This window comes from Quercus suber, unplaced genomic scaffold, assembly GCF_002906115.3.
Source record: "Quercus suber isolate HL8 unplaced genomic scaffold, Cork oak 2.0 scaffold_437, whole genome shotgun sequence".
Classification (NCBI taxonomy): Eukaryota; Viridiplantae; Streptophyta; class Magnoliopsida; order Fagales; family Fagaceae; genus Quercus; species Quercus suber.
In genome coordinates this window covers 277,489-303,656 of record NW_027069888.1, presented here as the reverse complement: position 1 = coordinate 303,656, position 26,168 = coordinate 277,489, and the positions used below count along the sequence as shown (strand labels likewise).

The 26,168-nt window shown below is 35.8% G+C and overlaps 3 protein-coding genes across 4 annotated transcripts; all 3 read right to left on the bottom strand.

The window, feature by feature from the left end:
• Nucleotides 1–843: 843 nt before the first annotated feature.
• On the bottom strand, nt 844–9,331 carry LOC111989347 (kinesin-like protein KIN-12D). 2 transcript variants are annotated; one of them, XM_024021140.2, is made up of 19 exons: nt 9,235–9,331; nt 7,607–8,370; nt 6,966–7,056; nt 6,461–6,852; nt 5,224–5,942; nt 4,879–4,954; nt 4,722–4,770; nt 4,578–4,628; nt 4,230–4,390; nt 3,934–4,021; nt 3,797–3,855; nt 3,624–3,687; nt 3,469–3,534; nt 3,203–3,386; nt 2,574–2,651; nt 2,347–2,412; nt 1,841–1,921; nt 1,623–1,704; nt 844–1,337 (listed from the first exon to the last, which is right to left on the bottom strand). In XM_024021140.2, the coding sequence occupies exons 7-14, from the start codon at nt 4,725–4,727 to the stop codon at nt 3,297–3,299; spliced, it is 585 nt and encodes a 194-aa protein (XP_023876908.2). In that variant the 5' UTR covers nt 4,728–4,770; nt 4,879–4,954; nt 5,224–5,942; nt 6,461–6,852; nt 6,966–7,056; nt 7,607–8,370; nt 9,235–9,331; the 3' UTR covers nt 844–1,337; nt 1,623–1,704; nt 1,841–1,921; nt 2,347–2,412; nt 2,574–2,651; nt 3,203–3,296. The 2 variants fall into 2 exon arrangements, with proteins under 2 accessions (XP_023876908.2, XP_065618075.1); XM_065762003.1 differs by lacking the exons at nt 844–1,337; nt 1,623–1,704; nt 1,841–1,921; ... (7 more) ...; nt 4,230–4,390; nt 4,578–4,628.
• Nucleotides 9,332–10,003: 672 nt separating this feature from the next.
• Nucleotides 10,004–13,048, bottom strand: LOC111989362 (putative disease resistance protein RGA3). Its single transcript, XM_024021155.2, has one exon. The coding sequence runs from the start codon at nt 13,046–13,048 to the stop codon at nt 10,004–10,006; it is 3,045 nt and encodes a 1,014-aa protein (XP_023876923.2).
• Nucleotides 13,049–14,403: 1,355 nt separating this feature from the next.
• LOC111989350 (uncharacterized) lies at nt 14,404–20,607 on the bottom strand. The gene is made up of 3 exons (XM_024021142.2): nt 19,838–20,607; nt 19,203–19,722; nt 14,404–14,765 (listed from the first exon to the last, which is right to left on the bottom strand). The coding sequence occupies exons 1-3, from the start codon at nt 20,476–20,478 to the stop codon at nt 14,619–14,621; spliced, it is 1,308 nt and encodes a 435-aa protein (XP_023876910.2). The 5' UTR covers nt 20,479–20,607; the 3' UTR covers nt 14,404–14,618.
• Nucleotides 20,608–26,168: the final 5,561 nt, after the last annotated feature.

Here is a 26,168-nt window from a genome sequence, read left to right as displayed (position 1 = left end):
TGAATAGTAATTGTTTTAATCCAGTTTTTTGCATCTGATGTACTCTCCCTTTGACTGGTATCATATGCTTGTATCTAGTTGTTTATTGCCCATGTGATGTGTTTTGGATCTGGTTTATTGCTATAGGGGAAGGACAAAAAGAAAAGAAACTAGTTTACTGTTGTAGGTGGGGGAAGGGGAAAAAAAAATTCCTAGTGGAAATCGAGTCTTTGAAACTCGATTTCCATTTGGGTGGCATATTTGTAAATAACTTGCCAGTATTTTAATAATAATAAAATAAAATTAAAAAAAAAAAAACTACCAATGCAAATTGAGTTTCAAAGGCTCGATTTATGCTGGACTTATTTACAAAAAAGCCACTGAATGTAAATCGAGTTTCAGAGACTCGATTTCCACTGGGAATTTTTCTAGTGGCAGTTGGCCGTAAATAGTTTTGAACTCTTGGCCTGACATACTCGCTGCTAGTGAACTTGAGTACTGAATGGAAATCGAGTTTCAAAGGCTCTATTTGTCGGGATTTTTTTTTTACCACAAACTATGAAAATAAATCTTACAATTTATTTCATGGTAATGAGTCAAAATAAATCTTACAATTTAAAAACAACCTAAATTGTAAGATTTATTTTGACTCGTTACCACCTTAAATCATAGGATTTATAATACAATTTATTAAAAATAAAACCAACCAGTCAATGGACCAACCAACAGACCATCAACGTAACTGAAGGCTATGTTTACTTTTATAATTTTTTTGCTATCTTTACTTCTCATTCGTCTTGAATTATTTATTGAGTTTATGATAGATACTAGATGGTACTTTTAAGATAGTACTCAGCACCAGCATTAGAAAAAACAGAGAAACAAAGACATTACTTTCAAATGATTCCAGAGCGCACACAAAATAATCCCAATTTACGCTTAACACAATATCATAAATTCTATTGGTTTCTTTGATACAATCATTACAAAATGGGGGAGGCTCTCCACTCATTTTCCCAATCGCTGCTGCTGTTGTCACCCTGCCAAAGACCCAAGCCAGCCATGGAGAAAACCTCAAGAATATTGTTTTCGTAAGTTGAAAAAAATAAATCCATCGAGTTTCTTCTTCTTTTATTAATTTATTTGGGTTGCTGAAGATCAGATTTCTAATTCCTAATCAAACTGATTGGGAGAAAGAATGCACAAAATGAAGCATCGGGCAATTAATGCTGAAATCAAATTTCAGGAGCTTCAAGATCTTGATAATCTCATCAATCAGATGGGCCAATCATTTTCTCTGGCACCACAAGAGTATCAAATTCTTCACTGGTTAACCCTCCTAGGTTCAATGCAGCCTCCTGCAGAGTTAAGTATTGGTTAGATTAGATGTTTCAGCAATCCAAAGTTTCAAGCCATTGCTGAAGACAGCATTAAACACGCCACTGTAAACATGATCGTCTTCCTAAAGTCAAACACTAGTGGAGCAACATTGTAGAGTGTGTAAGAAGACATAAACACTCAGTAGGCTCATGGAGTTCATTTTGTCAAAGCCATTTTGTAATCTCCATCATCTTGGCTTTCTTTTTTCTTAGTCCATAAAGTTGAGCAAGCCAAGTTGAAAATACACTTAAAAGCAGAAGTACCTTTGTGATATTGACAATTGCATCTCGTTCATTGGGTTCAGATCTGATATTCTCTAACATAGAGCGTAGATCATCTAATTCTCTGCAGAACATAGGAGAAAAAATTTGCAGAAAAAATTAGGGAAGCCACTGCAAGATTAGCAGCACCAATCTGCAAAGAAGAAGTTCAACAAAATTGAAAGTGGGAGAAAATGAACTTATAGGAGCATCAAACTTACCTACTGAGTTTTACATTCTCTTCTAAGCAAGAGTTTAATCGGCACCTGCATTCCTCTAACTCATCAAGAGTATTTTTACAACTGAAACCAATGAGAAATGTGAAATATATTAGCCAGTACTAAAGAGGAAACATGTTAGGATGTACATATAGAGACAGACAGTGCAACCTCCAAGTGGGGAGAATTATTTTCTTTGCTGCTGCATATATCTTCATGTATCAATGAAAAAATATTATAAGATCTATAAATAAAAGGACAAACAAATCCAAGGACAAAAAATTAAATTAAAAATTTCTAGTTCTACGATTGTTATAGAATAAGAATGAGGTAAAGGAAAATGCTTTACATCAATTTCTTTCCTTTGACCGATATTTCTGAAAATGAAATGATGTTGTTTGTATCGAGGGTTCAAATCCCTCTCTTTCCACTATTGTCAATTACATATTAACTGTTTAAGGAATGGAACACATGAAAAATTAAGTTAGGTAACCATATTATTGACCAACCTTAGGTTGCATATTAGACTTAGGATCGATACACTGCTTAGCGTTCCCATCAAAAAATTGAAGCAACTGCAAAAACAAAGGTCTTTTAGTTCATACGGGCTTCCAAATGACATTCCAAAACAAAACAATATTCTATTTATTGTTGAAGAAATAACACTAATAATGATGACAAAAAGGATAATATGAATTATAATGATAATAATAGTCATAATTGTACTTATTATCACCTCAAGTTGCTTGATAGAAGTTTCTGCCATCTGTTCCCTTCTCAAGGCACCAGCAAGTGTTGTTTCCAAAGTTTTCAACTGATTCAGTATTATTCATTGGCATGTTACGATTGGTAATATATGGAAAACCAACCTCATGGAATGTTTGAGAGTGGAATGGCGTGCTTGAAATAGAAAATTAAAAAGCAAAAGAGAATAAGCAAATTAAAGAGCCAATACTTTACTTTAAATGCATTTCAAATCAAACAGCCACAACTTACTTTAAATCTCTAATTATAGTAATCTCTATATATCTACAGCAACAACAACAATAACAAGAAAAATAATTATTTTAATTAGTAAAACCCATCAATAATATTTTTTGGTTAACTCGATAGTTGGGAGAGGGGGAATTTGAACCTTGAATGTCTCCAATGGAAAAACCGGGAGGGGCCAACCAGTTGAGCTACTTGGCAATAACAAGAAAAATAATAATAATAATAATGATGATGATAATGATGATGATGATGTTGAATTAAATTATCAAAAAATTGTAATTATTGGAATATCAGTCAAATAATTCTAAAGTTTCTTTATTCAAGTGTCAGATTGTTTTACTGAAATATTATTAGCCTAACAAAGCAAAGTACCTGTTTGGTAGACATTCTAACAATGCCTTTTGATTCATACCCAAGTGAATCAACAACATGCTGTTGATCCATGTCACAAATGTCTTCTATACAATCATTTTCTTGTTCCTGAGTTGCATCTTTTGTCACAACAAAATGACAAAGATCTGGAGACATTGTGACGTTTAAGTAAAGAGAGCTCCTCCTGTTACAAAATTACCCAATGATTTTGAATTCAAACCTTTCTACAAATTAGAACTTGCAATAACACAAAAGATTCATATCACCTTCAAAAGTCTAATCTGGTGTTGCAGTGTAATAACATCTCCTGAAGAATCTTCATTAACCACCGCCTATACCAGGAAGGTAAAAAAATATTAAGACAAAAATAAGATGTCGAGAATATTCTACCATACAGCATAGGTAACAGATAGACTTTTACATTGTTCTGAATAAGTTTTGCTCGCTGAGCAAACTTAAGAGTATTTAGTGTTTCAGCTGCACAGCTGCAAGAATGAAGGATTAAAAAAAATAAGAAAAAAGGCCCATTGCACATTTATGACCAATTGTATGAGTTGAAATGAAAGAAAATCAATTAAAAGCAAGTAAACTAACCATATAGAAGGGCTGACATTTGCAATGATCATTGTCTTTGAGTTTCCACCAAGTGAATCCTGCATTTTGTTTGTGTCAAGTCTAACATCATAACCAAGAAACATAAGACTGAGGAAGGCAGAGGGGAAAAAAAGAACCTGAAGAAGAAAAGTTAGCCTTGAATCCCTATATGGAATATGTCTCAGCTTCCCATGTGCCACATCCACTAGAAACATTATTACATGACTGCAAAATGCAAATGTAAATCCATAATATTCTAACAAAGGGCTAATCTGAACAAAGGACTTATTAATGTTAGCAGCTTCCTTTAAACGCTCACCCTCAGCACCAGAAGTTTTCTGCCTATTAAGGATAATCAAGCTAGCAGGGGTGACCCTCATCAAGTATGTGCTGAAGTATATACAGTTGAACAAGCTCAAGTATGATGACTCACCTCTCTGAACCAGCAAGATCAACTAGGTTTAATCTTGCAAACCGTAGGTTAGTTGTGGAATCTTTTTCCCATCTACTCTCAATTACACATGTAAATACACTGTGAGAACGACTACTCTCTCTATTCATATTTGTAGCTGCAACTCTCCTATTTGAAGAACCCTATGCACAAGAACCACAAATACATGCTTGAGAAACCAAGATACCAAAGCAAGAATATGCATACACACTCCTATACATGTGCACACCTGCATATACATATGTGCACAAATGCATGTGTGCATGCACACACACGTACTGAGAAATTTAGTTGCCTCAAACTGAACCTTTTAGTTCATAGATTAGTAACCTGAGTTAGAAGACTTAGAATATCGCTCACAGTCTTAACATCCTCCCGCAGCTATTAAAATATCACAAACAAAAAAAGAAATACTAAGAACAGCATGAAGAAAAGAACACTAGGGTAGAATTATGCACTAAGAACTAAACTTACCAGCATGTCAGAAAAGTTCAAAACTGTACAGCAGCAACAAGCATTATACCTAAACATGTCAGATTGACTTCAGAACGTGTGCACTCAACTTGTGGTTCAAATTAAGATACTTAATAACAAAAGAACCATAGATAACAACAAACACATGAATATCTACCTCCAAGATAACAGCAGCAACAATATCCTTGTTGGAATATCTACCTCCAGCTAATTTCCTTATTTGTATCATTCACCTAGTTCCAATAATGTACGTTAAAACCAATTTGAAAACAAAAATAATATCATGAAGTATTTAACACCAAATTGAAATATGAAAAAAGGAATACCACTGGAAATAAAGTATGTTTTTACAGTCATCAAGCTTTGTATGTTGTTTCACTAGAAATTTATTATTATTATTATTGGTAAGTTATTCATGCAACCATGCAACCAGTGGATGTTAAACCCACAACCTCACCCTCCACTTCACTCTTACAAAGGAATAAGGTATCATTTGAGTTACCTTTTTTGAACCTTACGCTGTCTCATATAATGAGGAGGAGGTCTTGCATGTCCTTTGTCAGATGCCTTGGGCCTAGCTTTGTGTCTATGTTTGTGCCCCCCTATCCCACAAGGAGGTGGCTTTGATATGCGTTTCGGCCGGCCTTCTGCCACTGCAGGTAACCCAACAGCCTGCTCAGCCTAAACATGGGGTGGGTCGATGCTCGAAGAAGGGCTAGTAGACTTACTGTGGGAGGGTGGCTCCTGCTGCATGTCAGGAGGGGTTGGATCAATACCCAATTCAAAGGATGGAATGGGTGACAGCTCATGAGGAAATGACAATGGGGTGGGTGGACGGATGTCAGACCCAGGACATGGATGTAGGGTAGGTGGAGGGATGGTGGGGCTAGGGGATGGACGTGGGGTGGGTGAAGGGATGGTAAGGCTAGGGGGTGGATGTGGGGTGGATGGAGAGGGATCGGGAGTAGGGACAACCCGAGTGGTAGCAACAGGCGGACGAGAGCAACGTCCGGTAGGAGTTGTGCTCGTGCTTGGGCTCTCAGTAGTGCTTAGCCTCTGAGTAGCTGCTGCCGTAGGAGTAGCTGCCTCCTCATTCGGGGCCTCAGGGATAGGAGGTTGTACACGGCCAATCTTATGCACTGCCTTCAGCACATCGGTAATGTCCTTGTGGTCCTCCATGCCCACTGGGTGACGTTTCAACAAACGGACATATCCTTCAATCTGCACATGGAAAAACCACATATATTAGTAATGCAATACCAAATCAACAATGCCAATCGATAATAAAATAAATATTGGTTCTGAATTGGTTCTGCTAGTAATAATTGCAAATTATAGGGAGACCAAGTGTTACCTTTGACTAAAATTAAATTATCTTTTCTATTAAAGATGTAGCTAGTGGATAGAGTAGACAAAAATGCTAATTATTAATTCAAATGAACAGAAAATTAAAAATAGTAAAAATGGAAATAAGAATGTATACCATAACTCTAAATGCTGAAATAGGAAATATGTCCTTAGAGCATCTCAAATTAGATTTTTAAATCAATAGAGTTCTCTATAAGGGAGTTCTCTATAAGGTAAATCAACAAAGTTCTCTATAAGGAATCTTAAGCAGACAACAGCTTTAAAAGGGAGGTTTGATGCTAAGAAGACATTGGACCACATATATCATGTTCTCTAAACAGTGGTTTCATGCTAAGAAGTATGGTAAGATGTAGAAGACATGGAGAAGTTACCGTTAGAATCAATCTAGCACCGGGGATATTGATGAACCTCCGAGTTACCCTTTTGAACCAGTCAAAGTACTCGTGCTGTGGAGGCATATCACCAAGCACTGCTTCATAACGCCGTTGAAGGTGATTACCCCACTCCATGGTATGCTTAGCATGTTTCCGAATCCAATCAACACTGACCTTCCCCCTCAAATCAATGTCATGAAGCACTATATCAGTGTCAACATCGCGGGGAATTTCTTGGATCATCCCAAATTGATGAACGACATGATCCGATGTATGTTTCTCTACTAGGTGGAAACATACAAGCGGCACCGTTGCCGTCCACATGGCCCTCCCTGCAACGCACCACGGTGGAAGGTCCTCTAATTCAACTACATACAGCTGCCACACCACTTACAACAGCCAAAAAACAAGTATGCAACACATTAGGCAACAATGTTTATATTCCAAAATTCACCAAACATATATGTTGTTCCTAAACATGTTAAACAAGGCATTTTCATACCTGGTCTGACAACATTAAAGCTATTTGCTCACGATACCTCTTTAGGAAGATGTGGGCATGCCTGTTTTTCTTGTTTGGGACCCACACCCACCTACAATCAACAACAAGGGATCATTAACTTTGTACAACTTTCCCACTGAGAAAGTCATATGATTAAAACTATAATGTAATCAACCTATGGATGGTCAAGTTAATGTAATGAAGTTGTACAAAACAATTTGCATATAGACTCTCTAAGTTCCAAATCATGGTCATTACGGCTAACTATAACATGTTATTAGGTAGAGCTTGGTTAATGTACACAGTAATTTTAAATTATCTATTTATAACCTTAGCCCACCTACTCACTTTTCAACTAATCATTACAAACATACTTTGTTATGCTGCATTTAGAGTATGTTTTCTAATAAGATAGTTAATCTAGTAAACTGAAGCTTGGCTAACTAAATAGCTTTTATATACTTATAAAATAATAAAAAAATAAAAATTAAGAAGAAGTACTCGAGTATATTAACCTAATCGTATATTCTGTCTGGTCCATTTAAAATTGTTTAATATTGACTTAAATAATTCCTGGAAGCCTTTAAAATAAATAAATAAATAAATTCAAGTTACATGACGTGTATGAGGTAGAGACTTACTTCAGGGATAGTGGACCACGCACTAAAGGACCATAAGCACCCACTGGCGGGCCACGCTCAACTGTCGGGCACAAATATGGGAACCTAGCCTATGCCCAATACTGGACCAACATCAAGCACCCACCAATCTGACTAGCTGCCTTATCGCTTGCCCTGCATAACTCTCTGTACAACCATGCAAGGCAAGCACTTCCCCAACTGTACCTTCATGGATTGCGAAGGTCCTCCAACTACTGCTCCCACATTAGATGCACCCTATTGTCGGATTTGTCCATGAAGATTGTGTCCCCCAGTAGCGCTAGGATGCAGCATCATGCGTACTTATAGAGCTGATCCTCTTCAGCATTAGACGGCAATGGACCGGCAACTTGCTCCAAAAGCTGTTTGATGACAATCCTCTGGCCAGTAAGTTGCTTTGTGTTATCATTTATGGGAACAAAGCCAAGGAAGTCCTGGCACACCTCCCACCATACTTTCTGCATGCTCCCTGTTATGGCCTCACCATCAACAGGAAGCCCAAGAAGAACCTCGACATCTTGCAATGTGATGGTGACCTCACCATGTGGAATATGGAAGGTGTGAGTCTCGGGCCGTCATCGCTCCACTAAGGCCATTATCAGGCCAGGATCAATCTCTCTACTCGGGATCTTGAGGAGTCCCTCCAAACCAAGTCCCTTAATGATGCCAACGACCTGGTTGTCCACCATTGGCTTTAGCTTGGAGAACTCTTCATTGTGGTTGCGACAAGTAAGGGCCCCCAGATCCTGCACACAACAGAACCATAGATTAATATATGACAGCAGGTGTGTGTACATTTTTGAATTAAATGGGGTACCATAAGAAGGATGCAGTTCAGAACAACACATTCCAAAATATAAAGCGGATCGAAAAGGAAAACATAAAGAAGCAAAAAGCAGTGCAAAGTAAATCTACTCCATGCATAAAGTGCATACACAACTTGACCAAGCCTTAATCTTAATGAGCATATAAAGGTTGTACCTAATGCAAAAAACTCACAGTTAACGTGCATGAAAGATAGAATAAAGAGAAGATTTTCTTTTTATTTTTGTGGTTGCCACCATTGTTATCGGATTATGAGTTAAAATAAGCTAGGTAAATACTACATGAACTCAATCTAAAGCCAATAGGTAAATTAAAATACTGATCCAACTAAGCTTCACCTTGCAGTATTAGTCACAAATACACTAACCTTCTATTGATAGGGCTGCCACTACAAAGTTTTTTTTTTTTTTTTTTTTTAATGAACTAGAAAATTTTTATTCAACAAACCACTATACAACAGTATTACAAATCACAGGCAACAGCAGGCTACAAACTATCAAAGGAAACTATTACAGATATGTTTTTTATTCGGCTTGGATGAATTAATAAATTTTTGTTTTTACTGAATAAATTATGAATTAATTTATTTAGCTTCAATGCATGAAAAATTCATTACCAAATCAAAGCAGACAAATACTTAAATATTAAAATCACTATTTTCTAATCACCGTTTTAAGTAGTATATAGAAAACATTTAAAAAAACGGCATGTGAAGTAAGCAGGTACATGCCACTGGCCATAGGTTTCAAATCTAAATTAGTTAAATCTTTAGTGTTGTGTTTTACCTGCCCATTCCAAATAGCTTCAGGCCGATGGTCGGCCTACTGTGTCAACACCGACCTGTCAAAGGGTCCAGGCTGTGCATGGTCAATCTGTCCAGCATTTACAGCAGCCATACTGATTTAAAATCATACTAACCACAATTAATAATCTACCATACACACGCACACACAAAATAATAATGATTTTTTTCCATCCAGTTAGTTATTAAACTGTGAACTATATTTAAAATCATACTAACCATTATTAATGTTCTTTAAATATATTAAATCAATATCTTTTGTTAAATAATTTAGAGATTGCATAGTTAGAGTATACTAATAGTTTTAAAAATTATTAAACATATAAAGTTTAATTAATTTTAAATAATAAATGTCTTACATACCTAAAATATACAAGTCAATATAAGAAAAACATAACAATAATAAAAACTAAAGAAATACCTTACTTTTCATAGATGACAAATGCAATAATGATGTTTAGCTCCTAACCACGGAACCCAAAATTGTACTTTTATCTAAAAATAAAAAACTAAAAACATGTTTTCCATATCTCTAATTTTCTAAATGACAAATATAAAATAAATAAATAAATAAATAACTAAAAAAGTTTTTTTTTTTGGAAAATAAGAAAACTTTTCTATTTCTTAAAACATATAATTAATTCTTAAATTTGTTTTGATTTAATGAACCATGTAAATTGATATGCCAAATAAAAGAAGAAAACAAAGGAGAAGAAGTAACCTGTGAAAGGATGAGGCTTGGAGCACCCTAATCAAGCATCACATTCACCATCGTCTGTTTGCATATATTTCCAATCAATTTTGATGTTTGGGATATGAGAAATCTTGGACCAATCCTCTCCTATCTCCTTTTGGCAACGTTCACCCAGAATTGGACATTGAAAGATAACTAATTTCTTCAATGGAGTTGTACGAAGAAAATATGGCAGAACTTTTAGCTTGGGGCATCTAGAAATTGTCAAGTCTTGAAGACATGGCATTATAGTAACACCATTAATTTCTTCATTTCTCATTCCTCCAATCCCAACCCATTCTTTCCACTCTTTCAAAAAACTAAATTTGAGAGATTTCAATTGTGGGAATATATTGTCTTTCTTGTATATGGATTCCAATCCCAAAAATTCAACACCCACCTTTTCCAAACTATCCACATCAATTATGCTTAATGATTCAAGGAATGGTAGCTTCCCCAGGGGAGGCAAACCCTTTAACTTTGGGCATGCAAAGAAACAAAGTGTTTTCAATTTCATCAAAGATATCATCCAATTAGGATATATCGTGGTGCCTTGATAGTCATAAATCTCTAAATATTCCAAGTCTGGATGTGGCTCTAAGTCATTTAGAACTAATACATTATTATTAATTCTTCTATCATTTTCATCTTCTCCTTCAAACCCTAGATACAAACCACGAAGGTGTGTCTTTTTCTTGAGTTGTGCATTCTTGGCCTCACATACATCTACCACATTGCCCAACCATTGTATTCTAAGGGTACCTTGAAGCTGGTTTAAAATTTTTAATTCTCCAAGTTTACATCCTTCTTTATCATCCTTACCACTTATAATGAAATGACTTAATGTTCTAAGAGAAATCAATCTCCCAATCCTTCTTGGAAATTGTGTCATTGCATATGTATCAAAAATAAGATGTCTTAAGTTTATTAGTTTACTCATCCCTTGTGGCAATTTCTTCAAACAATAACAATTATCAATACACAAAGTTTGTAAATTACAAAGATTACAAATGGTTTCAGGCAATTCTTCTATTTCAACCTTGGTTGATAAAAGGAGAAATCGTAAATGTATCAAATTTTCCACCACATCTGGAATTTTCTTAATTGGACAATCCAAAATTAAAGTCCTTAGACATCTAAAATTTTGGAATAAATTGGATATGAGCATGTTAAAGTTATAATCAATTTCATCAGAAAGAAGAAAGAGAGTGCGGATATTTTCTGCATGGTAGACAGAAACAGGAAATAGCATTTCTTTTGAAAATTTTAATCGCAAATGATGAACACTTTTATAGTCTATCTCCAACTCCATGTCACCATCAATTGCTACAAATTCATTTGTTATCATTGACTGGGCAAAGTCATGCACTATGTCATGCATTTTGCACCTTGTTATCTTGTCATCACTCTCATCTTTCTCAAAATCTTGAAAGAAAGAGCGTATAGCTAAATTTTCAAAATATTCTCCTGCTATGATTTCCATTTCCGTTTTTACCTTTGACTCAATATATCCCTGTGCCATCCACAGGAGGACTAACTGATCTTTAGAAAAGAGATAATCTTTTGGAAATACAGCACAATATGAGAAACAACGTTTCAATGCTAAGGGCAATTCATAATAACTCAATAATAAGGGTGCCAAAAGACCTTTTTCAAAATCTTCTAATTCCCACAAACTACTATCCAACATATTCTTCCATTGATCTCTACTCCTCTTGTTGCGCATGAGACCACCTAGAGTCTTTGCTGCAAGTGGCAAACCTTTACACTTATTTGCTAGTTGTTTGCCAAGGTCCTCTAAATCTTTATGTTGATCATTATCAAAAAACACTATTTTGCTGATCATCAACCAGCAGTCCTCATCAGAAAGTACCCCCAAATTGATGATGTGGACACTCCCCATTCTCTCTGCAACTCTATATTTACGTGTAGTGACTAGAATTTTACTTCCTTTGGCACCATATTCAAGTGCAAATTTGAATGGCTCCCACATTGTGGAGTCTTCAGTCCACACATCATCTAAAACAAGAAGGAACTTCTTTCCCCTAATCAAATCACAAATTTTATGCAATAGAGATTGCAATTCAGTAATATTATGAGGGGATTCAGAGTCAAGCTCTTGACAAATTGCTCTAGCAATCTTACATTGATCAAAAGGTTCAGAAACACAAACCCACATTCTTACTTGAAAATGGGCTTGCACCTCAGGATCATTGTAGGCTAGTTGAGCAAGAGTTGATTTCCCTATACCGCCCATGCCCACTAAGGAGATGACCTGAGGTTTTCTATCTTCTTGACTACCTTTGCCTAATAGGTTGCTTAGTAGGTCACCCCTATAGTTTTCTCGACCAATTATATTGGACACATCAACAAAGGAAGTAGTTTTTATATGCTCAATTACATCATGTTGCTTGGTCAAGTCAAATCCGTACGTTACTCTGTCTTTGACAATCTTATCTAATGTTTCATTCAGTGTTTTAATCTTGTGACCAATTTCATGACGCAGAGCAAGGCTTTTAACACGACGGAAACAAAATGATAGGGAAGGTAAGAAAGAACCTACCTTCTTCACAGCACGAGATTTATCATTTTTTTCTTCTTCTTCTTTCTGAATTTGTGATTTGATTCTTGCAGTGTTCCATGTGTCCAACACATCATCCATCATGTAGTATACGTCTTTGAGCTGATCAAACCAAAGCTTCACAGCTACGTCGGACGCTTGTCTTTCCTCAGCATTGTTGAGCATTGCCTGGACGATTCTGAGACCATCTTTAAGCATTTGGACTTCTTTGTCAACACCCGCAATCAACTTTATCTCTTGCTGAGCCTGCTGGGCAGCGATTGAACCCAACTGCGTCAAGAGATCGGTAACTATTGCGTCAACCATAGTTGGAAATGGAAGTTTGATTGATAACAGAAGAAACTGAAAGAGGAGAAGGTAATCAATTGAGGTAATGTTCATTTTCTTCTTTCCAGCTTTTATAATGAACTGGAAAAGGCCAAAGACTTCCACCTGGACACTCAACATTTGATTAAAGGCAATTATGTAGGGACAACTTGTCATTGCATATTGGCATTGTCAGAAGATTTGCTACCGAATACAGTAAAGCACAAAATTTGAGATAGAAAACACAAATTTAGAAGAAAAGAATCAAAGGAGCTTCTGATGTTTGGTAGGCTAAAGCTTTTTGTGGTGTTGTTAAGAGAAGAAATATAAGCAAGGAAGATTATAAACATTGCTTCTTGTCTTGATACAATATTTACTCTTCTAGTTATAGACTTATAGTGTTAAAATAAAAAGAGACTATACGATTACTCTTTGCACTTCGAAAGCTTGATGCTTCGTATATATGAAGAAAAGCACAACCACACAGAGAGAAGGCAAAGAAAAGGGAAGAAAAGAATAAGTGAAAGCCAAAGGATCTTCTCATGTGTTAGGGTCAAGCTTTTTGGATGCTGTTAAAAAATAATGTACATTTACGCAAGGGATATGGGCATTGCTTCTGATGTTTGTTAGGCTCAAGCTTTGTTGGATTGTATTAAGAGATGAAAGTTTGCCCATGCTGTTAAAAAATGTGCATTTACTCAATGGATATTATAAGCATTGCTTCTTGTCTTTTGATAGAATATGTATGCAGTATGCTTCTAGTTATTGAGCTTAAAAAAGCGACTATATGACAGCCTTTGCACTTTGAAAGCAACATGCTTTGCCCCTACAAATGGGCAATGGCCTAAATTTTGGCTTTTAATCACTTAGCATATACTCTTCATTTCCTTGTCTAAAAAACAGTTTTGAGTAGGTTTTGAAAATCTTTGGATGGAAGGGGATCAATCAGTTATTAATAATTACTATGATTGAGTTGTTACTACAGTGTGTTTGGATGGAAGGGGAGGAGAGGGGGATAGAGGGAAGGCATGGGAGAGATGGGAAGGGTTTAATTAACCTTTTTTGGATGTGTTTTGAAATGGGAGGGGAATGGTTCAAGGGGATTTGGACTAGAGTGGGTATCAACCTCCTTAATTTTAATTCTTCCAAATTGCATAAATTTGGAGGGGAGGTGTTCTAATTATACTAAATATATATATATATATAAACTATCAAAATTTACCCTTATCAGTTTCTTTAAAATTAGCAAAAGATGGGTATAATTATCCATTTTTATCAAGTCTTATCATATCCTCTATTTGGACGTACTACTTACTAGCAGCAGTGCAAACGTACAAAGGTTAAGTAAATTATAGTAGAATCAAGATGAACCAAGAGTTACAGATATGCATTTGATGCGAACATTACAGATATTCTCTAGATTTTCATTCTGAAGGACCCAAGATATAAAGATAATAATGGTTAATGAAAGGATAAAAGATACGTCACTTGCTTAGAATCTACAAATGGTTAATGGAAAGATAAAAGAGAAGTAAGAAAGATCCATCCTACGTGTTTATACACTTATATTCCATACACAATCATTGGCATTCCTTCTGTCTTGGCTCAGACTTTAAGCATTTATCATCATACAGACTACATGATCAGTCAACTGAACGAAATTCAAAAAATTTACAAGATTCAACCTAGTTCTCATACAATGAAGGAGAGAAATTCCTCCATGATAGTGCCCAACACATACATTGACTCATTTCTTTGCCACCAACTTCTTAGGAAGCTTATCCAAAGGCGTAGATTTCAGCAGGAAAAGCCTGGCGGCACGCTCTTGCAAAGTACCTCCACATTTCAACCCATGTGCTTGCAATTCAGACTTTAATCTTTCCATGCCAAGAACCTATCATTATAGTAGTGGAAAAAGAAAACATTAGACTGATGCTGTAGAATCAGTGTCTCACTGACTAAAATCTGGGATTAGGATAAAAAATGATAGTGACATTACTGGTAATAAAATTAACAACATGAAATAAATATTTGCTTGCACATGTGGCCTTCAAAAAAAGTCATGTTCATAAATTAAAAGGGGTGGAAATAAAGTTAATACATTCAACAAAGGCCATAGCGCATAAAACTTAGTCTCAAGATCTAAACAAAATGCAGAAAAATAAAGTGCCTGCCTTCCTTTTGATGCAAAAACTTCTTTATTTACTTGATATTTGGAGAGTAAGCTTAGTGGTGCGATTACCAAATTAGAGCCATACATACTGATTGATTTCATTGGACCTAATTGACCGCTATTGATGCTATTAGAGAGGTTGATTGTTATTTGAATTTTTTTTTATAAATAGCGAAATTTCATAAATCAAAAGCCCTAGGTAGACCGGGAGTGGTACATGGAAAGTGGTACATCAAGATCAAAAATTACAATGATCAAGCATAACAAAAGGATTAGAGCAAGAAAAAGAAGAGAAAACAGAACCCCAAGCAAACAAAGAGTATAGGAGGAGAGATTTAATCTCAAGAATTGACCGTTCCGTTCCCTCAAAGCTTCTACTGTTATTTTGTTATTTGAATTTTACTTCCACATATCATGCAATCTCATTATGATTTTACCTCCTTTGTGTCTTTGGTGTAATTTGGGGGGGCCAATGAGCTCTAACTCAACTGGCACCTTCACCTTCTCTCCTTGCAATGTTAGGTGAAGGGGGAGATCGTAGGTTCAAGAACCATTGAGCATGTGAGTAAAATTAGAAAATTACCACTAAAAAAATTGGGGACTATTTAAATGGCCTCCAGATTTAAAAATAAATTGGGGTTGGAAGTTTTGTTTATACTGCGGTGCTGATTCCTACATTCCTATCATACTTGGTGCTGATTCCAAGCAACTTTAGGTGCTGATATCTAGGTTCTATCTATTTTTCTCTTTTTATTGATAAATGTTGATTAAGCAAACCCTATGTGTTGATTCTAGGCTGTATCCCCTTGTTTTGTTCTTTTTTCCCCCCAAACATAAGTCCCCCTCTTAGAGTATATTTGCGTGCATCAAATTTGGTATCAGCGCAAACCCCAATTCGAATTCCTTGCAAAACCATTGAAGCCACAACAAGAAGTAAAGTTGCTCCACCACGACGACGAATCCATCCCTTCACCATCCACAAAAATTCAGAACCAACAAAACCTCTAGCTGCTGTCAATAATACAACCTAGATCACCCAAAAAAGAGGGAAAAAAAATATATCGAAATCAAATTACCAAGTGCCATCATGGCAATCACAATCAACAGCACACCCATAAACCCGACCTTTAAACCCACTCGCTCCATCCACAAACCCCAAAAATAGCAGCCCACCACACCAAAATCAACCCAATCAATCAAACCTTGTTAAGCCAAGTCATGCTAAATCTCTTTCATGACTGATTGAGAATCCACCATAAGAATTTTGACTTATTGCCACCACCATCAGCCAATGCCGTGAGGTTCAGCTCAGATGCTGAAACCTAGCTTCCTATCATGCTTGGTGCTAATTCCAAGCAGACCTAGGTGTTGATGCCTAAGTTCTATCTATTTTCCTCTTTTTTATGGCTTGATGCTAATTTCAAGCAAACTCTAGGTAATGATTCCTAGGTCTATCACTTTGTTTTTTTCTTTTTTTGTTTCCCAAACACAAGTCCCCCTCTTAGAGTATATTGGCCTACATCAAGCAACCTGCTTGGTGTTAATTCCTACACCCATCTAGTATCTTCCCATTTTGTTTCCTCGATGTATCTTAATCTCCTTCCTATTCCCTTTGAATTTGTCCTGCATCACTCATGCTTTCTAATCACCATGGGAGAAACTTCGACACAATGCAAGTCCAAGGAAAATGTCACTAGTAAGATAAAGACAGAAAGTGCAAGGAAAGCACATAGAAAAGCTGAATCACCTATATAAATGACTGCATAATAACTTATAATGTTCACTACAGAGGACTTAAAGTTATGGAACTAGGAATTTTGAGAAGTGAGGTCAATAAAAGAAGATCACTCAGTAAGAAAATTGTTCTAGAAGCGAAGGGAGAGAGGAATCAAGAGGAAATGCACAATATGGACGAGTTGGAATCAGAAGTAAAGAGGTTAGCTACATTGGAGGATGTTTAATGGTGCTAAAAATCAAGGGCAATATGGTTTTAGGAATATTAGATCCTTCAATCATTAGCAAACACACACTGGTGAATATATCACATTTAAAAATTAGAATTTTTGTTATAAGCACATTTAAAAATTAGATATGAATGGGGATGTCTATAATGAGGAAACTGAGGTCAAGAAACAAATTATTGGTTTCTATGAAAAGCTCTACAAAGAACCAAAAGATTGGACACCACAGGTGGATGAGTTGCAATTCTCCCAGTGTAGTCAAAGGCAAAAGGCAACCTTAAAGCCAAGTCCTTATGATACAGGACAATAAACTCTAGGAAAGGAACTTCAGTTTTAGAAACAAAAAACAATAAAGCAAAGGGATATGACCTAGGAATGAGCAACTAGATTGCATGGAATCAACACCAAGCAAATAACACAGATAATATAACATAAGCATCAATACCAGCCATATTAGGAACCCAGTAATCAGTACATGGACTTGCTTTGAATTAGCACTAAGCATTGGAAGAAAACATCCAACCCAAATTTTTAAATCCATCATCAACTAGTTACAATAATGAACTTCGGGCCTTTAAATAGAGTCCCCAAATTACATCAAACATGAAAAGAAAGTAAACTCATAATGAAATTAGAATCATTAGATCAAACATGCAAATAAAATTTAAATAACAATCAAATATCTCTAATAGCATCAATCAATGTCAATGAACAAAAATCACAATCACTTAGGTCTAACAAAATCAATCACCTTTAATAGGACTAATTTTGTGGCCTCATTAATTCTCCCAAGGTGGGAGAATCAGAAACTTGACCCACCCAGTATAGCTCATGGCAACACTAGATGGGTCACAAACCTTGTGCTGCATAGGATTAAGGCGTGCTTGGGAGATGCCTTTTTTTTGTATACATGGGTCAATGTAGGTTGAAGGGTTTGGTTGAGTAAAGGAATAATTTGGACTGGGATTGATTTTTTTTTTCCCCCTTTTAAATGGAAGGCTTGTGTGCCAAGAAGTTTGGGTATGTGTCTCTCCATTTCAGGGCTGAAGTTCATCAACTAAGAAACAATTGCAGGTTTAGGTAGAAGCGTGGGTTGATAATGGATTAAGTTGAGTGAAAGGCTTGGTTTCTATGTGTCTGAGTTGTAAAGGTTCAGGCATTGTTTTCTGAAAAGGTCTGGTGGGCTTTATAGGTCAGGTCAAATGCAAGCCTAGGGTTTTTAACAAACCAAGGCAGATGCAAGTATCAAACTTCTTGAATGAAGATGGATTTTTAATCAGTTGAGGATTCATGCTTTCTATAAGTTGCTAAGAGGGTCCAATGGAAGATTTCCTTGGAAGAGTATATCCTGCACAATGGCTCTGGAAGAGTACATCGTGCACAACGGCTCTAAAGAATGTTGCTTTCTTTGTGTAGACAGCAACATGGGCTCTTGACGGGTGATAACCTTATTAAAAAGGGACTGTTTTGGTATATTGGTGTTGCATGTGTAAGTATAGTGGTAAAACTGTGGACCATTGTTAATCCGCTGTGAAGTAGCCTGGCCCTACGACATTTGGTCCTTTGTTCTGACCATGTTTGGATTACTTTGTTCTTAGTATGTTAACCATAAATTCTAACATGGATATGAAATCCTCCATGTGCAATTGCGTATGGATGTGAAATTCCCAAGTGTAGCACCATTTTCAATTTCTATTACAAATCTCTAATGTGAAACGGAATGAATGTCACAAATTGGTAAATCCCAAATTGTGCACGGTGAATGCCTTAAAGACCAAAGTTCATACTAGATCTCATCCAAATGGTTTGAATGTACTCATCCTATACTCACTCACCAAATGATGCATACAGACCCTGGTCCTGACTAAAGATATAATCTGATATCAGTTTATTGACAAAAATACTTCACCCAAGTATACAAGATGTATACAAATGGGATCCACACCAAATTTTCAGATGCACTGCTGAGTTCCATCTATTTTAATTTTACTGCTAGTTGTTCAAGCATGTAAACATTCAACAACACAAATTATACATAAATTAAGTTTATGAATAAAAAACAACTAGAATCCATTTTTGGGGTGAAAATAAAGGAAAAGAAAATACACACAATAATTGTAAGTAAAGCAATTGTGGACGCATATAGAAAATACAAAAGGTACAAATGAGAGATTGTATTTAAGTTTTAACAACATACCTCCATTTCTGCTGCCAAATTAAATTCATCAAAATTAAGCGGCTTTGCCAATTCTGCAGCATTAGTAGTCACAACTGTTTCCTCATGAACACTCGATTTAGAGTCCAAATTACCATTGGTTTGAGAATCAACCAATAAGCTCTCATCACAAGCTTCCCTATTTCCTAAGTTCAAAACATTGGCAGGTTCGTCCACAGCCACAGCCTCAGTTGTAGAAACTGAAACAGATACACTTGTAGTCTCAGACATCTCCTTGTCACAGATCACAGGTTCAACCACCTCAGTGCATCCATTAGATTCCACTATTTCTTGCAAAACAATATCTTTCTCTCCCTCAGAGCCACTCTCACTCTCACAAGTAACCTGCTTCTCACCAGTAACTGAACCAGAACTCCCCTCAACTTCCTTACTCGAATCAGAATGATTCTCACCATTTAACACAACAGATTTCTCCTCCCTCTCCTCCTCATCCTCATCCGTGTCGTCACTATCACTTTCGCCCAATTTTCTCTTTCCCATCCTAACCAACCACAAAAATTCATCCAATCAAAACCAAACAATAAAACATAAATAGCAACATACATACATACAAACATAAATACAGAACAATTTAATCAAAACCATGAAATGCATACCAAATGTTAGCGCGCTTTGCCTCGAGGGGCGCCGCGGGACCCGCCTTGCGCTTCTTGAGGGCGTCATTGACAGAATCAAGCACCTCCGCCACACAGCGTTCGGACTCCTCCCGATACTTGGCGACGTACTTGTGAGCAAGGCCGTCTCCGACGCCTTTCTTCCCCTTCTTGGCCTTCTTTTTGATGAAGTCCTCAGCAACCTTCTCCAGCTTCCTCTCCTCCTCCTCGGCTTTCCACTCCTCGAGCCGCTTCTCCGCGTTGACGTGGCGCAGCCTCCGCCCGCTCATGTCGCGGCACGCGTCGAAGTTGTTCGTCTTCTTCTGCCCGGCCTTCGTCGCCGCCCCACGCAGCAGCGACCCGAACCCGCCCTTCCCACCCGCGAGTCGACCCAACAATTGCACGCTCGGGAACAGCGACGTGCCCTCGGGGCACCGAATCAGGGTCTCGTCTGACGCGCAGCAGAGTCCGGTTGTGACCAGGCGTTGCTGCCCTAGGGGTATTTTGGTGATTTCATGGACGCGGTGCTTGATCGCGAGGGCTGGTACGGTTGGGGAAGTGAGTCTTAGGGCTAGGGTTTTTCCGTCTAATAGTTTCACGAAGAGATGGTAGATTTTGCTGTTGTTGCTGTTGTCCTCCTCCATGGATGAAGCTTCGATCAAAAATCGAATTCTTTTCTCTGGTTAGATCTGAGAGAAGACAGAGTTTGTAGAGAGAGTCAGAAAGATATATCGTATACACTAGTGGTTGACTTTTAGCGACCACGTTAACATTCGCCGCCTAAAAAATTCTTTTGCGACCAATCCTTAACCTATATCTAGACGTGGGAAAGGTGTGGGTTGATTTGTATTTTTTACGTGAAATTCCTTTTTAAATTAAACCAAATGTATTACTCATTTGAAAAGTAATTAGTTAATGTAAAATGTATTATTTTGTATTTCTTACTTATATAAAAAAAATGAATTCAGTTAAATAAATTAATATTTTTTTAATAAATTAAAATTATATACATCTTAAAATTACTAACCAAAACAAAATAGCACAAATGATGGTGCAACAAATACATAAATTTTATTTCTACACAATATCAACATCCCAAAATATAAAACAAAATTATAAATGTCTTATTGGATAAATAATTTGATAAAAAATAAAAACACATAAAAAATTTATAATCTTGAAAAATAATTTTGTAATCTATTATCAATTGTGGTTGGCACTCTATTTTAATTTGAAAATATACATAAAAGTTTGATTGTACTTATTTATACATGATCTCTGTAAAGACCAGATTTGAATTCCCTAGCCCAAAGGTTGATAGACTCAAGCTCAAAAAACCCAAAACAATGAATTTGTAGAGAGAGAGAGAGAGTTGGAAAACTGAGTTTTAATGAATCAGACAAATGCTAGAGCAGATTCAGATGACAAGATAATGAAAATAAACGAGTTTATACTAAAGAAAATCGTCATCGGCACAGTCCGAGGAGATCAGTTCTTATATATTTCTTTCAGGATTGATTACAAAAATCATCTATTGATACTACAGTGTTTTTCTCTTATTTTCATGATCCCCTTCTCCCATTGCCTTTTCCTTCTTTTAGACTCTCTTCTCCTTTCATCTTTTTCCTCCACGTGCATGCCAAATGGCTAGTGTTGATACTTGTCTCATCAACCCATTCCATAAGTCTTTATGTAGTAGCTGTAATGCTGAAAACCACTATTTAGGTATCACCTCCACATTAATGCAGCTTAAGAGTTAGCTGCAGTTTTCTCCTTAGATATTTTAGGACTTCCCTCTGTCTTATGTTTCTGCAATGCCTATCCATACTAACAGAATTTCCTGAAACATTCCCCTAAATTGCAGATCACCTCTTCTGGCCTCGGCCTTGATTAGTTGAGGAGACATTCATCCTCGGCCCACACTCTTGAGCCATTATGATCAAAACTAACTTCTTCATTTACTAACACAGACTCTTTTGACAATGTCTACTCCTCTTCGGACGAAACTCTCGTCCTCAGATTGGGCCTCAGGCCCAATATCTGCATAAATAATAAGCTCATGGCCTAATACCCCTACAATCTCTTTTATGAATATCATGTCATTGTTAAACAATATATACTCTAGAAAATATTATAATTTATTTCGGTTTATTTTGGGCATAAATTGTTAAAAAGTAGGCCTAAGCATTCATAATCTTCTACTAGTCTTTATGCACGTGCTTACACACGTGCTCGGAGGCTCTTCTTTTTTTTTTTCTTCTAAAGATTAATAATTTTCAGCCTATAAAGTAATCACACACACACACACACACACTCACGCACACACACACACACACATAAAGTGAATACACAAATAAGTAAATTGCAAAAATTGGCTAAAAAAAGACTGAAAATTTCCCCATGAGAGAAAGCCTGAAAAAACTTTGAAGATAAATTTTTGGCCAAAAAACAAAACACGCCCTCTAAGTTTCACAATTTTTCATTTCAGTTCTCTAAGTTTGAGTTTTGTCATTTTAGTTCTCTAAGTTTCATTCATTTTCAATTAAGTCCTCTGTTAATATGCTATTAGTTTCTGCTATTAACTTTTTTGTTTTGTTTTTTTTTTCTTAATTTTAGAGAAAAACGTTAATTAAAAAAAACAGAAACCAAATTAGAGGAACCCAGGAAGACTTTAATACCATGAGATCATGAGGGAGGAAGTGAGAGATCGATGAGTGTCTAACCCTAAAAGAAAGACTCTTCCTTCGACCTGAAATGAACCAAGTAATCCACTCTACAATCGGGTTAAAGAACCCTATAGACCTGGACTAAACCCAGGTACTCAACTTAGTGATGCTCAAGCACCCAAGGTTCTCTAGCCTCATGGTCCATGAGTCCATGACTCTAGTGGCCGAGAACACAGGCGTCGCATTGAGAGACCGAGAGGGAAAGGAGGTATTTCGGCTGGAGTTGAGTACATCTCCTGGAGCGGAGCCACTGAGGATTGGCCAAAGCCAAGCTGCCAAGTACACCAAAAGCAAAGCTGCCAAAATACCTTCTCTCCCTCTCGGTCTCTTGACCTTTCACTCTCTTTCTCGATCTCGCTTTCTCCCTCTCAATCTCGATTATTGATGGGTTAGGCAGTTAGGCTAGGGGGGTGGTGGGCTTTCTATTTCTTATTCTTCAGAAGGTTCATATTATTCAGATGGGGGATGGATTGGGTTTTTTTTTTAGGTAACATTTTTTTAATTAAGAAATAAATAATTAGATAAAAATTAAATATTAAATAAAGGGCAAAACAACGTCGTTTTTGGACAAATTAATAGTAGTTATGGACAGAATATTAATGGAGGACTAAATTTAGGAGGATTGAAACTTAGAGGACAAAAATGACAAAATGCAAACTTAGAGGAGAGAAATGAAAAGTGGTGAAACTTAGAAGGTAAGTTTCGCATTTTAGCCTAAATTTTTATTACATCAATATTGTAAAATAGAAAGAATAAGCAACTACATTCTAAAATAATCATAAAATTTGAGACAGCTGCCCACAAAAATTGTTAAATCCCATTACTTTTCTTTTTTCTTTGTTTGACATAATCTACCATTTTCTTCTCATAGAGTACTTTCTTCTCCTTATTGGGAGTTTGTGGTGGTTAACGCTAAAAATTATCACAATTTTTGTTGTTATAATTTTTATAACAAATGATTGTGGGAAGTTGTGAGAATAACACATATATGATAACTAATAAATAGTTTTTTTTTTTTTTTTTAACACTGAAAAAGTAAGCGGATAAGAAATGTGAGTTAGTGGGATTTAAAAAAAAAAAACACAATTTTACAAATTTATTGTAGTAAGTAAATAAGATATATCTTTCTCTTCTTCTTCTTTTTTACCTATTATCATGTAAAGAAAAATTATCTCATAAACAAAATTTGATAAGTAGTAAAAAGTGGTTGGCAAGGCAATGAAATGTGGGGTTTATGGCATTGATATACTTTGGCTTCATTCTTTTCACACTTATGAATGTTTTTCATACATGTCTATAATTTTAAATATATGTTTTATCCTTACTGTAACCAGATTATCTCGACATGTACTTTGTTATTTGATATCTAAAAATCTTTACTTATTACAAAATAACTCAACCATTCATCTTTCAATTCATTTGCATGCAATTATGTAAATGTCTCAATTGTTTACATAAAGCCATTATATCTAAATGATGTTATATATATATATATATTTGAATGGCGTTATCCAAAAAAAAATGTTAAAAAATTGATTTTTTAATAATAATAATAATAATAATAATATCTATTATATATTGCCAATTGAGTTTGACTTGTGCACCAATATTGTCTTAATTATATTATTATTTTTACCAAAAAAAAAATTAAAATTGGTTCGGATCATAGGTCATCCCTTTTTGCTTCAGGTCAAAAAATTCGGGTTTGGGTCAGGTATTTTTTAGGTCAGCAAATTTTAACCTATTTTGCCATGTCTACCTATAGCAACCACCAATGGCATTGAGCCCTCGGGTCTGGTTCGTTTTACCCATGGGCCTACATTTTTTTTTGTCTTGAGGAAAAAATAAAAACTAAATCTTTTGGTTTTTTTTTTTACTATTAAAATAAATTTTTTTTTTTGAGAAAGAATAAATCTTGAATTAACTTAAAACAAACAAATATTGAATTCCTTTTTATTTTAATACTAAACCTTGTATTTCAAGTCTTACTACGTAATCTAATTTTATTTATGAGTGTGCTATATAATAAGCTTTTTAAATTATTTTTTTTATATAGATGAGATGCTATATATAAGTTGGTTCATTATTGTTAATGCTTAAATTTTATGGACATTAATGTTAGTGTTTTTTAATTCTTTTGTTATTTTTTTAAAAATAAATTAGTGCTCTTTAATATTTTTTAATTAGTAAATATTTAAGTTCTAATTAACTTAACTGATAAATATTTAAAAATAAATGAATGCTTAGGTCTCTAATTGTCTTATTAAATTTCCTTTTTTAATACAATACTATATTGCATGATTTATGTTATTTTAAAATTCTACTTTAAATAAAAATCAAAAGTTTATGCAAGTTGTAGACATGCTTAAACTTAAGTACAGATGTATAGTACCTTTATGTGCAGAAAATTAGCTTCTCCGATTAACTTTATTTATCTCTAATTAAATTCAAACACAATGTTTTATTGAATTTAATTGTCTTTGGAAAACAAAACATTGTTTATATGTCATTTGTCAATTTAATCATAAGTTTGAATTTAATTGAGGAATTTAATGTACTGCATCTAAGATACTCTATCTAAGTTTTGCCTATTTTATTTTCCAATTTTTTAATAATTCAAAAATCTGATTCCACTGAAATTATATTACTTAAAAGTTTCATGTAATTTGAAATAAAATTTAATATTTATTTTATTTATTTTTATTATATATCATTGTAGGGTCAGTTTTTGTTGCCCAAGCCCAAAGGATATGGGTTAAAGGCCCAACGAACCCCGAACAATGAATTTGTAGAGAGTGGGCAAAAGAGCTGGGTTGGTTATGAAGCATAGAACAGTTGGCTAGGTTACGTGCAGTGATGATAACATGAACTGAAGCTTAGATAACTCCATGAATGAATGTCTGAAGAGGCGTTTTATTGAATGAACAGTGATTACAACATTCAGAGCTACAGTAAAGCTTTTCTCTCTCTTTCTCTTTTTCTTCTCCGATCCCCTATTATCAGGGACCCTTCTTCTCTATATAGCATCCCTTCCTATCATCTCTATTGTCCACCTGTTCTTCATCCACGCATCTACTCAAGTGCATGTCACGTCATGTGTCTACTTTAGTTCTTTGTGAATGGCGGTAGCTGAGGTTGCACTGTTCAGGGGTCTTCTCCACATAAATGCGGCCAGAAAAACTGTTGCAGCGCATTAAATGCAGTGGTAGCAGCTTTTCCTTTAGATATTTTTTTAGTTCTGATCATTTCCGGATCCACCCAGGACCTATCATTGCCGTTGGGATCGTTGGGAAGATTAGTCGGACTTTCCACACGTTCGTTTGATCAAGGCTCATCATAGCCGAGGAGCAAGACGTCTTCGGACCAATGGTGACCTCTTCGGACGACACTCCCCTTCTGCTTCTGGGCTTCCTGCTTTAGATGGGCCGCCCCAACCACCTATTAATCCTCGGAAATACAATAGTCTTTAACAGGGGGTTCCGGGCCCATTAAGTAGTTTTGGGCTTTTTCCCCCCACAATCATAATTATGTATTTTAATATATTAAAATTTTCACAGTATAGAATGTCTTATATTGTTTAAGATAGTGCGTTGTGTGCAGTATAACTT